The 18317-nt window shown below is 36.2% G+C and overlaps 1 protein-coding gene across 1 annotated transcript in view; it reads right to left on the bottom strand.

Moving 5' to 3' along the window:
- The window catches only part of ipo11 (importin 11), a 275680-nt gene that overhangs the window by 195326 nt on the left and 62037 nt on the right, over positions 1-18317 (bottom strand). The window contains exons 9-14 of the mRNA XM_088629761.1: positions 18171-18241; positions 15637-15829; positions 13096-13248; positions 9076-9119; positions 6647-6737; positions 2594-2641 (exon numbers count right to left, since the gene is read on the bottom strand). Coding sequence (XP_088485887.1) covers positions 2594-2641; positions 6647-6737; positions 9076-9119; positions 13096-13248; positions 15637-15829; positions 18171-18241 — 600 coding nt within the window. The remainder of the gene's footprint in view (positions 1-2593; positions 2642-6646; positions 6738-9075; positions 9120-13095; positions 13249-15636; positions 15830-18170; positions 18242-18317) is intronic.

The following is an 18317-nucleotide window of genomic DNA, read 5'->3' as shown; positions in this document are numbered from 1 at the left end:
GAGTTGTGTGCGCTGAAAAAATCGGGACGGGTTTTCATATTTTGTATTTTTATACGTGTCAAATACGCAGAATACGTACTACGATACAGTGCACGCTAATACTTCAGTGGATACAAGAGATACTCTGTAATTCTATGCCACTCTATAGGAATGCGTGCTACGGATGCAAGTGACCAATTGCATTTAAAAAAAGCTACTGTATCTCCAGCAAATAGGGAGAAAGGAGAATGTGCGTGATTTTGGAACAATGCCAACGTTGTAAACACAGGAATGCATAGAAATGCGTGCTACGAACGCAGGTAATCTTGTGAGCACAGGAAAGCGTGAAAAATAACAGAAAAATATTTAAGAACTGTTCTAAGTTAATTTGAGAAAAATACACCGAGCGTCTCTGTTTTTCTGTGTTCATGCGCATGAAATAAATACTTAAAATAAACACTGAAATAAAAACGTGGAAAAATGCAAGCTTGCGGATTGCTAAAGCAGGTAAGCCCCACACTATTATGTGTGGAGAAAAAGCTGCTGAACAGCTCGACCTGCTGCCCCCCCTGAAAGACACAGTCATTCATAGAATTATTGAAATGAAGGATTATATCAAAAGTACGCTGACAGAGCGCGTTACGATGAGCAGATGTTTTTCACTGCAATTAGATGAGTCTGTAGTCGATTTGGCCAATTTGCTCGTTTACGTTAGATCCGAGTTTGAGGGCATGTCCCATGAGGACTTTCTGTTCTGTAAGCCGCTACCAACAGGAACTACAGGAGAGCACGTATTTCAGCTTCTGAATGAATTTATCGAAAAGAATGGCATCGACTGGATAAAATGTGTCGGAGTTTGTACAGACGCTGCTAGAGCAATGACAAGCCGACACAGCGGTGTAGTTGCACGAATTAGAGAGGTTGCTCCAGAAATTAATGGTCTCATTGCAACATCCACCGCGAGACCTTTGCCGTCAAGAAAATGCCTGACGATTTAAAATCTGTTAGACTCTGTTGTGAATTGTATCAAGGCTCGAAAAATTAATTCACACCTGCTTTGTTCGACTAAATAGGCTCACCCCTCTCACTGAAATGGTGCTTTTTTATTTTTATGTGTTGTTTTTTTTTCTGTAAAACACTTTGAGAAGCCACATTTTAATATATCAAACAAAGTGTATTATTATAATATTTATTATATGTATGTGTGAGTGTGTGTGCACGCTCGCTCAAGTTGGTCATTGAGAATGTCTGGGGTTCCTATGAGAAGATGACTTGTAGGTGGTACTTGGATGTTTTGGTTGGATTAGGGGTGGTACTTGGTCCAAAAAGTTTGAGAACCACTGTTCTAGACTATAGGGTCAGACCTGGCTCTTCTTTCACAAGGCATTTTCCATCTCTGGTGCAGAGCTGGCAGTAGGAGCACATCTGGACCACTACCTTTCACACCTCAAAGTGCCAAATAAGAGTCAAGCTAAGAGCAACAGGCCAAATAGTGGGAGACTTGCTGTGGGTAACTTCTGAAATCTTTGAAGTCCCAGTGAGGGATGCAACTGTAAAAGTCTCATCTTAAACCGCACCAACCCTTAGTTACATTTCTTTTTATCCTTTTCACAAATGCTGTTTCAAGTTAGAATGGAGCATTCATGTACATCAGCTCAGCTTTTCAAAGGGTTGAAACATGAAACACTTTCCATGCTCATTTCTTTTTCTTCAACACTATGGAACTGCTCTTCGCAAGCTTCCATCCAGAAGCGGTTTGTAAAACTGATCCCCTGATCTCAAGGTGGAGGCTTTTACCTGATAGTGAATGAGTTATGGACAATAATCATGTACTAAAATCACTTTAAAAGAACTCCTCTGCACTTCACCTCAAGGAAATAGCTCAAGTTAAGGATTAATGTGGAGACACTTTATGTTCTCTCTTCTGTAAATTAGCTTCGTAAGACACAGCTGAAATTTTACAGACTCACTCAATATAACATGAAATATTGTTCAATTGTTTTGTTTTGCTGAATTTGATTAATATAATATTCTTATTTAAATAAGAAACTGTGATGGCAAGTATGTCTTTAATATCACAGAAATAATATATGGACATTTTAACAAGCATAAGGAATTTCCTTCACATTTCTTCTTAATATTGCTGGACCAGTAAGGTATATAAAAGCTTTGCATTTAATGATGCCCCAACAGACATGAGCCAGTGGGTTGAGACGTGCATCTAACAGTACACACTCTTCAAATAAATTATTTCCCACCTGCCACGAGCTGCATTTCTCATCTGGTTCCCAGGTTTTCCTCAGAAATTTTATTTTCTTGACCAAACTCATTATGGAAATACCAGTAAGTATATTTTTACAGAATGGTGAGTTGTATTTTTTTCTCCAGGAAAGGTGGGTTTTCTCCAAAATATTTTTTTCCCATTTAAAAAACAATGTTTTTATTGCACTAAGTGTAATTGCAGATAAACCGGGAGGGAAAACAAGTTGTTTTTGAGAGTTTAACATTAATATGTATATAGGTAATTTAAAGTTAAATTTCATTTTAGGGATGACATTTAGTCTAAATAGTCTAAATGTCCATAATAAAGAAAGGCAAATATAGAAAAGCATACCAGCATCCTTGATCAGCAGGCGAACAGAATCTTCCACATTTGTTGGGCCTGCAGTAAAAGGTACATTACAATATTTTAAAACATGTTACAAAACAGTACAATGTAAACATACATTGCCTTTCAAAAGTATTCACTCCCCTTGGACATTTTATTGTGTTACAGCATGGAAACATGATGAATATAACCATGATTTTTTTTCCCACTCAGCAACACAAAGTACTCTATAACGTCAAAGTGGGAAAAAAAAATCCAGACATTTTACTAAGTTCATTAAAAATAAAAAACAGAAAATAACTGAATGCATAAGTATTCACCCCAGTCAGAGTCAATACTTGGTAGGACCACCTTTGGCAGCAATTACAGCTGTGAGTCTCTTTGGATAAATCTCTTTCAGCATTGCACATCTTGACACTGGAATGTTTGCCCATTCTTCTTGGCAAAATTGCTTCAGCTCCATCAAGTTGGATGGGGGCAGTTTGTGAACAGCAATTTTTACATTCCACAGATGCTTATTTGGATTGAGCTCTGGGCTTTGACCGGGCCACTCCAGGACATTAACCTTTTTGGTTTTGAGCCAGCTCCCAAACACAGGTTGATTTATTCTGAAATCTTGCAAAACACCTCAATTGCACAAAGGTGGACTCCAGTCAAGTAATTATGTGACTCGCAGAAGACACTTGGTTACTTCGGAGGTAATTTATGTGTGTCAAAGCAAGGGGGTGAATACTCAGGCATTCAATTATTTTCTGTTTTTTACTTTACATTTAGTACAATATCTGGATTTTTTCTAAACTTTGACATTATAAAGCACTTTGTGCTACATCATGATTCCATGCTATAACACAATAAAATGTGAAAAAGTCCAAAAGGGATGAATACTTTTGCAAGGCACTGTACAGTGTACAGTGAATGGAATTTTGAAATATTTTATCAAAAGAAGGTAAGCTAGAGTGTAAATGCACAAATAATTACACTGGGGTCAACAGCAACATTATACATTATTGACAAATGCAACTTAAATATTTTGTTTTACACTTATACATCACACTATGTCAGTGTGATTCTCACCAATTCCTCAATACTACTGGAAATTTAATCCATTTCCTAATTACTTTTGGGATTTCAGTTGCAACTGCAAATGTATTTCAGAAATGACTACTCAAACCGATACTCATGCACGTTCTAGAAATGTAAAGTGGGATATTATCTTTCTTAAGCTAAATTGCCAAGTGTCCTTTTTATTAAATTCTCTGAAGTTACTCCTAAATTGTTCCTAAACGTTCATTTAATCACCTAAAATAATCCAGTCTTAACATGCCTTTAATACTGACAAAAGAAACGATTTAATGTAGATAAACGCCAAGACTTCTTTCAAAATGAAAGATTAAGCCTCCCCATTCGGCTAGACAATAATATTTTTGACTGTAATTCCTGTCAAAAATATGTGCTTTCTGTTTACAATGGCTCCACATTAGGTTTCTTTAATATGTTTTTGTTCGTGATATCTTTATATTAGACATTAAAAAACAATGAGAAATCTAGCACTTAAAACAAATACAGTCTCATTCTATGACAGCTCTAGGGTTTCATGTTTTAATGGACAGTTTTTTGAGTAAATTCTCTGAAGAATGTAACAAACTGTTCTCTAGCAAAACTGTTTCACCATAGATAGATATAGCACCATAGCAAATGAGGAGCTGTATTAAGATTTCCAGAAGAGGTATTTTGATAATGTTTGGTATTAATAAAGTCCCCATAAAAGATATATTCTCGAAATGCAGGCAGAAGGCATTCCAAGAAATGCACGTCTTTGGATTGAGGCAGGTCCATGGATTCAAAAACAGCACAAAAACATTATTAAAGCTTATAAAAGCTACTTATGAAAAGAGGGAGGTGACATATAACCCTTGCTGGGTGAAAAAGATACAGGGAAAGCACCCTGGCCTTAAGAAGAGATCTACTATCCTTGAGGGATGGAGGGAGATCTCTGACAGGGGGTTAAATCTGAAGGACATCACTCACCACAACCCTTATCTATTATATGAGTAAATCCCGTTGGTTGATGATTACTTCGTACAGTATTTCTGTCTTTTCTAAGTATGAACTCTACATTAGCAATTTTCCAGGCACTAGCTATTACCCTGTACTGAGAGACTATGGGAAGAGTTTTATTAATAGCCTACAGTTTGAACGAAATCTCCTGTGTCCTTAAAAACAATAACTAGAATACCATCAGGCCCTAGAGATGTTTAATTGAATTGCTTGAAAAGGTGGTCTTGGGTTGATTGAGGAGGACTCTAGTACAGATCCCACTCAAAATCAAACAGCGTGAAAGCAAGAAAATGAAACCAAACCCAATGGCAAAAGCATGGTCTTGAGTAGAAGCATTAATCTTAGTGCAAGGCTTCTACAATATAAAATCAAATCTATACTGTAAGTTAATCTGATGTTCCCTTTAAAGGTTATAGGCACATTAAGCAATCAGTTTTTTTCCAGAAATTGGGCTGTATTCAGAAAATGAGGTCGATTACATGATCCAGTCATGAATCACAAAGCATTTAATGTGTTCACTGAATCTAGCTAATTTCCGAGACATATCAGACCAATGGCTCTTCAATGCATGTCTAATTAGAGACATATTTCACACAAACTATTTCTTTCACTAAAACAAGAAGGATTTTTGTGCTATAGGTGGCTGCCTTTTGCGACAGCAGAAATATTTCTCTTTCTTCCTTTTCGAATAACACAACATTCTGTATTGTAATAATCTTATGGTTTTCTACTTGTCTTCATTATTCTCAATTTAATTATTACATTTTCATGTGCACAGCTAAAAAAAAAAATAATGAATACTCATTGTTGCCAACTGAATGTGCATTTTTTAAAATTCATGATTACAATGAAGGGCTGAAGTGCCAAACTCAGGACTCCCAGGATGCAACTTTTGTTGCAGAATCAGGATTTGAGCTGAATAACAAGGAAAGCCCTTGCTAAAAGGCTTTCAGGTCTTTACAGTGTACTGCAACCAGGAGCGCTCACATAATTCAAGATTCTGCCATCAAGGTCTGGCAGGACAAACTACAACGATTTAACAATTTATAAACCATGTCTTCTAATTATTTAAAGCACTTATCTAAATGGACATATATTTCCTATGACTACATTGAAATGGCAAAGTGATATTCTTTATTGAAGATTTAACCTTTTCAAACTGCCTGTAAAGGAACTAATGAGCACTTTTTAATGCATTTTCTAACATTACATGCATGGGTTTATCAAATTAAAACAAATTAATTCACACAGACCACCAATTTTGTTAAGATATAAAATGTCTATCTTGTCATATTTGGGAAAAAAAGATAAAACCTCCAAAATTAAGAAATTACAGTTGACAAATGAACTATGTTGACTGCATAAGGATTCAGAGCCACAAACTCTATTTGGTAGAAGCACATCTGGCAGCAATTACAATCACGTGTTTTTTTGGGGGAAAATCTCTTCCAACATTGATGCACTTTTTGCCCATTCTTCTTGGCAGATTTGTTCAAACTCTCTCAAGTTGCTTGAGGACTTCTTATGTACAGCACCTTTAAAATATTTCCACAGATTTTTAATACGTTGAGATTTTGAATGTTCAACTGAAGGACATTCACTTTCTCAAGACACTCCACCTTACTGTAGCTCTGGTCTTGTGCTTTGAGTCGCTGTCCTGCTGAAAGGTGACCTTTTGTAGCATTTTGGTTTGAAGGAGGATCTTCCAGTACTTTGCTCCCTGCCAACAGAACTATAATACAATACTGGCACCACCATGATTGATGGCAGGGATGGTGTTTCATATTAATTATCTATATACATCTTTACAATTTTGCAAGGCACTGCATATGTAGAACACTATAAAATTCAAAATTCAATAGTTATTTTAGTGCTTCTATTTTCCCAAAACAACAGGGTAAAGGCCTACTCAATCTACCTTTTGTTCCCTTAAAAACAAATAACACATCCACATCAACACATAGTATTAAACAGCATAATATTAAATATAAAAAAACATACCTTGCAAATTCTGAACCATCTCAAGAAGTACTGGAGTCAGTGTTTGACTGTAATTATGGAATATATCCAAAAACAAAACTTCTGTGCATGGCTGAGAAAAAACAACAGAAAAAATTGAATTTGAATATAATAGATTAAAAACATTCCAGAGACAGAGAAATTTTCAAATTGAATATATGAAGATGTCTTCCCAGAGTTGATTATTTTATAGTTTTTGAAGCTGTTTTTCAGCAAGCTGCATCCTGAAGTACTGTAACTCCTGGACAATAAACCCATAAATTTATACTCTTCCTTCTCATCTTTTCCAGACTATTGTTTCCGCTGTAATTCCTTTTATTCCTTGTCCTTTACAGTCTTCTGTTATCTGGTCATTTTCTTTCTGGTTCCAAAGAATACCAAATCGTCTAGTTCCTCGGGAAGCCTTCTCTTGACTTCCCTTCTGTCTTGTAAGCCGTATGGAAACTGGAGTTATCAACTCTCTACTCCCTACTTGTGCTGCCTAATTTACCTCTGTCCTAAGCATCTCTGACCTATCAGGTGCCTTTGAAACACACAAAAGCTGCATTCACCTCTTTTGCTCAGGTCTCTTCCTGCCTCCCTAACTACGTCTTCCATGTTTGCTGGTGTAGTGTATATCTGTGAATCTCTTTCCTCACACTCTCTCCACAGGTGTCCCAAATGGATGGTCCTTGGATCTACTGTAGCATCTCTCTCCTCTTGCTTCTCTTTCTATGGCATCTCCTGTTCAGGTCTTCTTCACCACTCCTTTCTCTGACTCACTTTCCTTCCCACATCTCTAACACCTGAGAGTCATTACCTTCAGGATGGAACCACTTGACCTGTATCTCAACCTTTCCAAAACATGACCTCAATTTTATACTGCAAGGGCACTAAGTGTGCAACAAAATCTTCTTTGCTGTTAAATACTTTATCTTTAATTGGCAAAAAATAAAGAACATAACTCCAAAATGGTCAATTTAAGAGTTTTTTTTTTACTTAATTTCTTTAACAGCCATTCCTACTCAGGTTTAAATTACTTATATTCCTAAGAACACCTTTACATGGAGAAAAAAAACTAAACGGCACATTCTATCCAGGTGGATGGCAGGATGGCAAATACGTTTTGTGGTGTTTTTTCTATCCTTTAATACATACTTCACAATTTTGCCAAGAAATACAATTTGAGCAAGTGGAAGTCCAAATAAGACCGCTGTTAACTTAACATCATTTTGCTTATATTATTGCATCAGGGTTGCAATATTAAACAGGAATTGACATACATACACCAAGTGAAGCAGGGGCTGGCTTCCCTCACCCATGTTCTGCTAATAAGGCAGATACAGTAGCAAGATAAAGATAAGATTCCCTTGGTGCTGTACCTACTGGTACTGCTATGTATAATTCTGAGCAGGCTTCCAGAAAAGTCTGGGCCCTCCCTTCATGGAAGGCTTTACATAATTCAATTAAATCTCACATAATTTAATTAACATGTCACTAAAATTCTACTTACGACAACATTGTTACGTACGATAAAGATCCACCATTCCTTACACACACAACAGTACGAATGTTCAAATGTGTACGTGTATGAAAGCAAAACCTGCGAGAGGTAATTTCAGATAGCTAGATTAAGATAATTAAAAGGAAATAATCTGTTGCTGACAGTGTATGAAAACTGCTATCTTGTTGTATGCTTTTACAATTTCATGTATTCTGAAACCAACGCTTAATAATAATTCCTTACAGTTTTCTTATTATGTTATATTTTGTTTAATATAAACTCAACTTACAGAAGACATTTAGAAATCCAAGGAAAAGGCACCTTGGTTGCAATCAGTTACACCTATCTACACTAGTATGTTATTAAATCTGATTGTGCTAACCTGATTTTTCAGAGGTGTGCCACTGTCACTTGAATTAATTGCACTTTAGTGAGAGTAACCGTAATTGATCACAGCTCTGCTTTTGACAAGCCGCAGTGTAATGTCAATGCTTTAGACACTCTTCGCACTTTTCAGTAAGCGTGCTGCTCATCACAGCGATATTAGTAAAGTAACAGAGAACATGTTACAAATGCTTTTTAAACATGACAAGGCTAACAAAAACATCAACAGACCCCATTTTCTTAAAGCCTCAGTTCTTAATTAGAAAACTAAAAGATAAACGGGTAACAATACCTTTTATGTCTTTTTAAGGCAACAGGGCCTGTGCGTCTTTTAATAAAACACATTTTGCTCATGTTTAACATCTATTGACAATTATCACAGTCAGCTTATCATGCCTTCCTCACTTAACCACTAAATTAAAAAGATAAAAAAAGATTAAAAATAATGTAAAATAACACATAGCAAAATGACCGTGAGCAACATAAAATAGCATGGCTTTCATGATCACACAGAGATTAGAAGATGGTATCTGCTAGAACGTACCCGAAGGCTGTACTTCCAAGAGTCCCCTCCTGTTTCTTCCACGGCTGCAAAGAGGACACAATTCTACAAGTTACAAATCCCCATTCAAAATCAGGCTGAAAGATCCGCAACCGTAAAGCAAAAGGTTTGAAAAATATTTAAATAAACCAGGTCACACCTACAAATTAGAATTATTAGAATGATCAATGTGTCTATGACTTTCATTCTTTCCTTTGCTGTTCTGATTAGTGTGCTATTCGATCAAGTTGAAGTGTCTTGCAGAAGTAGTCACCAAATGAATTTGTGGTCAAGTTCATACAAAAAATCCAAAAAGACTTGCAGCTGAAAATATAACATATTGTTAAAACACACACTACATAGATTCAAATACATTAAGGAGCTGATTTATTTGATTAATTCCATTCCATTGGGCGGAGCGGTGGCTCTGTGGCTAAGGATCCGCGCCTGTGGCTGGAAGGTTGCCGGTTCAAATCCTGCAGCCGGCAGAGGAATCCTACTCCGTTGGGCTCCTGAGCAAGGCCCTTAACCCCAACTGCTCCAGGGGCGCTGTACAATGGCTGACCCTGCGCTCTGACCCCAGGCTCTCTCCCTATCTGTGTGTCTGTGTGTCTCATGGAGAGCAAGCTGGGGTATGCGAAAAGATAACTCCTAATGCAAGAAATTGTAAAGAGTTAATAAAGTGATGTTGTTGTTGTTGTTGTTATTCTGACACAAGTTAATATTTTCTCACAATTGGTCAGGATGGGATATTGAAGAAAGTTTTAAAAGTAAACAAATGGTTTTCTAAACAAGTTACCTGCACGCAAAATTGGTTCAAAGCAAATCAGAACTACATAATCTCATTAAATGAGTTAAAAATAAATCAGTATGGAAAATCCTGAACTTATGAATGTTCTCAAACACATATTACCCTAAATATACATTTATAAAAAATAAAGTTAAAGTGCCTGTAAATGGCAATAATCACTCAAGGGCACCTATGGCTGTGGGATTCTATGAAGCATTTTACAGCTACAGTACCTGGTCCAGTTACCACAGTTGCTGGCAGGGAAACCTTGTCCTCTAAAAAGTACACAATCCAATAAAAGCCCTGGACTGGATTACCTATGTTTTTTTCACTGAACAAGCATTCAGCTCCACTAATTCATGACTAATTATAATGCTGTTCCTTAAGTGATTATCTCTCCCCATGGGATCTGCTTATTGAGACTCACTGTATGGGATTAGCAGTCAAATCACTTTTCAAATACCTTCAGATAAAGACTGTTATAATACATAATTAACATTTTGCAATTTTTGTTCACAGCTTTAACCTGATAGACTTAAAACGTAGTAAACCTACAAAGAGGCCATAATGTCAAATGCGGGGCTGTATGTTATTCAAAACCTTTTCTTTTAACTTGTAATTAAATCCATCAGCCTCAAGACACTAATAGTTTGTAATCATATTGCAGAAATTAAACAATCATTACTGGATGTAGTTAAAATAATCATTCTTTCCCTTACCACAAAGTATATAATTAGCAGATAAACAATTCTGTAGATATTAATGGACATTATTTTACCCTTCACACCCTTGTCAATATCTATAGTGCAACAGGAGTGTAAACAGGCACTTCATTGAGTTAATGTTGCATTGAAATATCATGTCTGATAAAACTCAATGAAAAAACTGTTGCTAAAGCAGTTTGTAAAACCAGATACATTTCCTTGATACCATAATCGTAACAGATAGAAATAATCTAACAAAAGGAGATTACTATTCTTCGTCTTCTTCATAGTAGTAGTATTTTGCTAATAACAAATTACCCATTTCTGGCAATGATCCCTATACAGAATAGTTCAGAAAATAGGATAAACCAAGTTCAGTTCTGTATATATTTTGAGTTAGAGATGAAGATGGCCAAAAACAGGTCTGAAATCACTCCAGACTCCATAACAGACTCCAAATGCTCATTAATGTACAAAAGGATAGTGATTCTTTTTTGAACTTCTTTTAGAGATGATAGAGTCTACAAAGACCCTCATGCTTCCAGCTAACATTATTCAAAACATGAATAATTAAGGGAACCTTAAACTTTAATGGGAAAATAATAATCTTAGATGTTAAGCATATGACAAAGAGCATTTATGAAAAAGCGATACAAAAATTTAATTCTACCCAATGTGGAAAGAAAACACTGATCCAGAAAATCCAGTGTGTGCCAACATCTCCCACCACATGTATATACTTCTCTCTAATTTGTAACTTTTCTTAACAGCTGCATAAGTAACATTTTCAGCACCCCGTTCTTCAACTCATACAAGACCCACAGCATTCTCTCTCTCTCCTCCTGGTGGATTAAATCTGTCAGTAAAGCTCATAAATACAACGCTCTTAGCATTGAGAATAGTTAGCTCTGCAATTGACATGTACAATTATGTATCCGATGCCCAAGAAACATCCAAGAGATGTCTGCACTTGAAGTTCGGTGCTGTATTTTCAATGTCTGCCAGCAAAAAATTCAAGTAATCAAATTAAAAAAGAACTAACCATGGAATTAGTGACAGCAGTGGTTTTCAAAATATGGTGCGCTTACCGCAGGGCTGTGCAAGCTGAGTTCTAGGGGGTGTGTGAAAAAAATCCATAATGGCTGAAAAATTAAAAAAATTACACTAAACCTTCTCTCCACACAAAATATAAGAGTCTGCTCCTAGAGCATAGACACAGCTCTTAGAGGTAGTTTATTGTTGAATTAGGGGAGAGATACCAAATAAAGAGCCTGTTGAACTAAGTACCTGTGTCGTGAAGAAATTGTCCTCTGACCTCCATTTTGCAAGAAAGTAAATGGATACAAAGTATTTCACTCACTGGCTTGTTTCTCTGCACTCACAGCAGTCAAGACAAAGTATCGCCAAAGGTTGAATACTGAGACCATTTTAAGGGTGAAACTGGATTCTATTAAATCTGACTTTGTTACCCTTAATTCCCAAATGCAGGTGTAGTTTATTAGTGCATTTGTAATACAAAAGGAAAGTGATGGGGGTGCACAGATTAGGCAATCGAACGGGGTGTGCGTCCGAACAAATATTGAAAATTGCTGTATGGTACGTGGTGTTTTTGTTTTTTGAGACATGTTCTACACTGATTTTCTGCACAGCATAGTTACTATGTAACTGTTCATTCCCATGTGTACAAATGGGACATTTACATCATTTTCTATTATCCTTCTACTTTCAGACAAGTAAAATCAGTAAAATCTGATCTGTGAGTATGTACAGATAACATTAGCAAAAACAACGTAATAATTTAAACTGCCAGCTCAGAACACATGAAGATGCCGGCCATGGAAATGTCTCTTCAGTCGTCATTCGACAAAATGGAGCAGGAGGTAACTTTAAAGGTGCATAAATTAAAAATATCACAGAAAAAGACAAATGAAGCCCAGAGTGATGCAACCGACAGTTTACACTTGTCCATCTGCTTAGATGCCCAACAGTGAACAGGAGCCCTGGTGGAATGACAGACACCAGTTATTTGTCTTTCACAGATGTTCGGGGCCTTGATGTGCAATGAGGTGTAAAGTTGACACATTAACTCTCTGTGGAAAAAGCCAAATATCTTTAAAACATTTTCTGGGCTAGAGAAGCAGGTTATGCCTAGAAAAACTTGTCTGCACTGTCTCTCTGGTGTGCTCAGGCTGCTGAATCTTAATTTAACAGGCCCTGAATTTTTCCTTTTAGCATTACACCACCAGCAAAGGTTCATTTCACTGTCAGATATTTTGAAATTCCCATCTTCCAACAAGAAATCTGGCACAACATGAAAGTTCTCATTTTCTTCAGCAAACCACACGAACATATTAAACGTACTTCCTCTTTCTGTTGCTCAGAATGCCTGTCATAAAATTGTTTACATATTTTAAAGAGTTATGAGATATTTAAAGACACACGTCCAAGAGATAATGGATTCAGTATGAAAGAGAAAAATAACCCACTGCTGCCTACTGAACCAAAATAATGTCATTTCAAGCTATTTACCAAAACTTTCAGGGTCTTCTTCCCACATTGTGAGTTCTTCTTCTGTTAGCAAGAAAAAATGAGAAACCAGTCTTCTGCCTATTTCTGTCAAGGTGGGATAGGTGAAGAATGCCGTTTTTATCTTGTAGGCTTCAAGGGTTTCTGGCTTGCTATCTGAAAGAATAAATGTTATACAATATAGACATAGATTAGAAACTAGTAGTATTTTTTTCTCGATACCTCTATTAAGCCTTTTTCTAGTCTTCAATATCCTTTGTGCCAGTATTAATGTAGCAATGTTGCACATACTTAATTTTCTTAAGATTGCTGATGTAAACAATAGTAGAAACAAATGCTTAAAGACCAGACAAAATAAAAAGATGAAGTAAGGATATATAACTATCTAAATACATTTGTATTATTCATGCTTCTAACATGAAAAGAAAATGGACATCTATCCTTCCAGCTACCGCAGTTCTTCGCATTAATAAAACACTCTCTCTGACATCCTGGGTCATGTCCCCTAAGCTTGCAGTGCTAACCTATCTCCACTCTAACTGCAGTTCATATTTCCTTTACTACCATCCCTGTGGAGTGGTCTTCTTCATACATCTTAATGCTCCTTCCTGTGTCGCATAAATCACAATGATTCCAGAGAAGTGGATTATTAAATTTCACAGATATACACTACACTTACACCACATAAAGCACTATCTTTGAAGCCTCTATCATCTAGAAAACAGAAATATTGATATAAAGTTTGTATTTCTAACCTGCTTTGTAAGATTATAAATATACAAAAGATTATAAATATCAAAGAAAACCCTCTCCTTTAAAGATACACAGCATTTAAATATATCATATACCTATTCATACATATATAAATATATAGGTTACAGCTAATTCAAAGCTTTAATGAATTTTCAGTAAGGAAAAACAACTCCGCACTGACAATCGATTTCAAAGAGCCTGGTTTTGGAACGGCAGGTCAGATATTGCATCCATAAGCTTCAGACACTCTGTGAAACTGTCTCGCATAACTCTGGGATATTGCACAATAACCAATAATGATATATGACTAACCCTAATGCTTATATTAAACTACAATACAATGAAAAAACGGTAACAAAAACACATTGATACAATGCAAACAGTATGATGTATTGTTTAACTGTAAAGCCTAAGTAAAAATCTGAAAAATGTATGGACAGTTGTAAAATAAAATCAGCGTTAACTCCATATGCTTTTTCAATCATAGCCTTTAGGATTACCATTTTCAATACAGCACTAAAAAAGTGATCAGTGAACCCACCAAACTCATTTGCATGGAAGCACTTTTTAATTGACTTGAGAGAATAAGCATCCTGTGATCCCGATCTTCAGTTTAAGTCCAAGACGTACTTGAAAATCAAAGCCTAAACATGTTAAAATACAACCAAGTCATAAGTGCCAAACTTGATTAAATTAATCACACAAACCTGTAATTTGTAAGACCCATCAGATCCCAGGAAGGCTTAATCGGGGTTTCAAGTACAGCACATCTAGCATCTAACAGTAGACTCACATTTTACACAAAGTATTTTTATGCAAATTCGACTATACACAGTTGGCGATGGAAAAATAAATGAAAAATCAAATAATCCAGGAAATTTCACGAATTCAAATGTGGCGCACCTGAACTACGCTCCGTGAACTAGTTACAGAACCGGGGAGAACAAACAAACTCCACACAGATAGCACCCCAGGAATTGAAACAAGGGCACCAATGCCCAATGCCAAATACTGTACCACCCTCAGCATCCCTTAAACCAGTGACTCCCAACCAGGGGTACTCGTACCCCAGGGGGTTCGTGAGCAGTTACCAGGGGGTACGTGGGAAGATTGTGGATTAAATGTAATTCACAAAATAGAAATTAATACTTGACATTTTAAAAATGACAAATACTGTTTCACTCTCAGTCAACATAATTGTAATTAGGAACAAAATAAAAGTAGAAACAGATTAAATCGGTGAGATGTTGATGTCTAGCGTTGCCGATTTATCACAATAATCACTCCTGCATTACTGCACGGCAAACGCCTCATCTAGTATCAATAACTGGTCTTTTGGATGAAGGTGAATCATCATAATAATATTCAGTTTAATATTGTCAATAATGTTTAATAGTATCCAGGTTAATATCAGTTTAAATGAACAAATTTAGCATCATACTGCATTTTGTGTGGATGCGGGGGTACTTGAGCCATATTTAAAGGGCTGTGGGGGAACATAAGACAAAAAAGGCTGGGAACCACTGCCTTAAACCATGTGGTGAATTTGGCACAAGAACTGGGGTGCTGACACGTGCACAAAGAATCAATGATGTCCCAACAATCATTTGCCGTGTCAAAATTGTGGCCAAGAAATATAATTCCATGCTTTCTAGAACTGCCTATCAAATGAAGATGCTGCATGAACACTCGACCTGAAGCCAGAAGGAGAAGGAAAAGTCCAAAACTGTATAAGGTTAGAAGGAGACAAGAGAAATGCACGGTCACGCCGAGCTGAGTGAACCTCTGTACCTTCTATGTTCTTGGCCGGCTTGTAGGCATCATTTTTGACGATCGTTTTAATGAGGTTCATGCACTGGACAATGAACCTCTCAAAAGTTATTCCCTCGCCGACCTCTGTGAACACATAGCTGACGGCAAACTCCAGAGAGCGCTGGATGAGGGGAATGAAAGGGTACGGGTGATATTCCAAAAAGTCTAAAAGCTGAAACGGACAAAAACAGGTATAAGCAAAGGAACCATGCAGTAAACAGCACAAAGTCACAATCTTAGATTTTACTCTTATCATTCAGTTAATTTCTAATTTAAAAAAGGCCTTCTCAGCCAGACAATGATAAACCTGCTGGAACTGTGAAATACTTAAATATCTTTAACACTACCAAAACTCTAAATAAAAATGTGAAATGTCAAACATGAAGTTATCAAAGAAAAAGACTTCTAACACATTTACAGCTTCTAGACAATGAAGAAACTTCAATAATATATAGTACAGAATATATATTCAAAGGCATAGAATTTAAATAAAGAGATGTTATATTAAAATCATACAGATAAGATTACATTTAGAATATTTTTTACAAATATGGTCACTATACTACAATAAAGATGCTGCTGCTTTAGATTCAGTCCAGCGTAGAGCAACCAGTTACATTTCCAGACATAAAGGAATATCCTAATGTAAAAGGCAAAAATTAACTTTTACAAATTAACTTTTAAGAGAGCAGACTATGAGGGACCTGATTTAACCAGACAGGTGTTTTCATAATTGTCTTGCGTGACCCAGAGGGGATTCCAGTGAAAAGTAAAGTACATTTAGAACTGAGAAAGGGCAGAGGGCAATTTTTGACACGTGTTGTTATAGGAATCTAGAACAAGCCAGCCAGCCATCTTGTAGATTCCAACAACCTGGGTTCTTTTAAAAAAAAGTTGCCAGATGAGACTCTGGATAATTTAGCTTCTAGTAACCAAACAAGCTTGATGGGCCAAATGGCCATCTCTTGTTTATAACCCACCATTAGAGGTTATGAATGCTTTGATTGTATTAATATCATGACAATTATTATTTTTTTAACTTAATAAGCAGATAATCATTACTATTTCCAGCATAACTATTTTCATCAATTTCCCTACGGGATTAATAAAGTATTATCTATCTATAAATATTTGTTTCTGACGAGCAGGGGTAAAATAATGTATGCCACATCCTAAAAGCAATGTCACTCCGCAGGGCACACTGCCCAAAGATGCTGACATTTTTACACATCTTAATAGACAGAAACTGACCTCCTGATTGCACTAAAACAAAAGTAGGGATAAATGTGGTCAGTGCTCTTAATAGCAAAAACGGGTTGCTCTTTTTCAAATATCTATTCATATACCTATAAAAAGTGATGTGCCCTTCTAAATAATGTGTAAAGGTTGAATAATTAGCAACTGCACCACAAGACAGTAATAAAGTAGGTCAGCCACACGCTGACATTGTCTAATATAATAAACACATTCCTAACAGGACTGCAAAGTACCCAAATACTGTTTTGTTCAGACCCTATTTTCAAAACAAAACAAATAGAGGGTCCATTTGTGTTATACAGAGCAGTGACCAAAATAACTTCTTTTTAATTTCTTACAGAAGCAATTTAGTGAAGGAGTTTATGATGCACTGCAGTACTGCCATGCAGATGTAGAAAACATTACAAAATTGGTTGGATAAAAGGGATTAATCCCACATCTGTATTTATACCTTAAATATGTCTGTTGTCCTTCTCTAGAATCCAGATATTTTGGTTTACAACCAAATGAGAGGTTAAGAGGTTTTCCTGCACATAAGTGATTAGGATGGGCCAAATTAAATAGAATCTTCAACCCAAAAGCCCATCACAAATCACAAACCTAGAACTCAACAGCTTTCTGTTTGTGAAAGATTGTTTTTCTCTTCCTGCCAAAAAAGATCCAATATCAAGTAATGGGGATTGTCATTTGTGGTTGGCCTGCAAGTCAAACTACTGATTTAACCCAGGCCGACATCTATATAACAAACCATGAGGTAATGACGCTGAACTCGCACATTTCTTATTGCTGCATGCGCCACACTTCCACTACATTTTGCATTTACTTCGACTTTTTCAGATGAACCAGAGAATATAAATGCCTTAAGATGCAGCCTGCAGAAGACTACATCATCCATTTCAACAAACTAAGACGCAAAAACAAACAGAAAAAACAATTTAATATAAGCGTGTAAGTACACAGCCTTCAAAGATAATTTCATCATTAAACAATCAATAAGCATATGTATATTCTGAAAAGAGTTTAAAGCTTAAAAGCTTAAAAAGTTTTGAATAATCCCAATAACCTTTCATATGGATCTAACACCCATTTAATTTATATTATATATAATTAAAATTCTAATTACTTCACAAATTAATGTAAAATTGCATTTTACATCAACATCAAATGAAAATACTCCATTTCTTGCATCATTAACCCAGCATTTGAATAAGGAAAGCAATAAATAATCACAGAAGCCTGAACACAACTTTACTTACAACTTTTGTATAGAGTATAACAGTCTTCTCCAACTTCTCCCGGCAGGTGCTGTCAGGGCCTATTTGTCTGCCTTGAGGTACAAAACAGGGAATACATTTAAACTATCATTCAGTGTGTACTACATTAAATACAATACACCAACAATT

This window comes from Lepisosteus platostomus, chromosome 4 (assembly GCF_059453375.1).
Source record: "Lepisosteus platostomus isolate fLepPlt1 chromosome 4, fLepPlt1.hap1, whole genome shotgun sequence".
In the NCBI taxonomy this organism is placed as follows: Eukaryota; Metazoa; Chordata; class Actinopteri; order Semionotiformes; family Lepisosteidae; genus Lepisosteus; species Lepisosteus platostomus.
The sequence above is the reverse complement of the archived record's forward strand: the minus strand, read 5'-3'. Positions and strand labels throughout refer to the sequence as shown.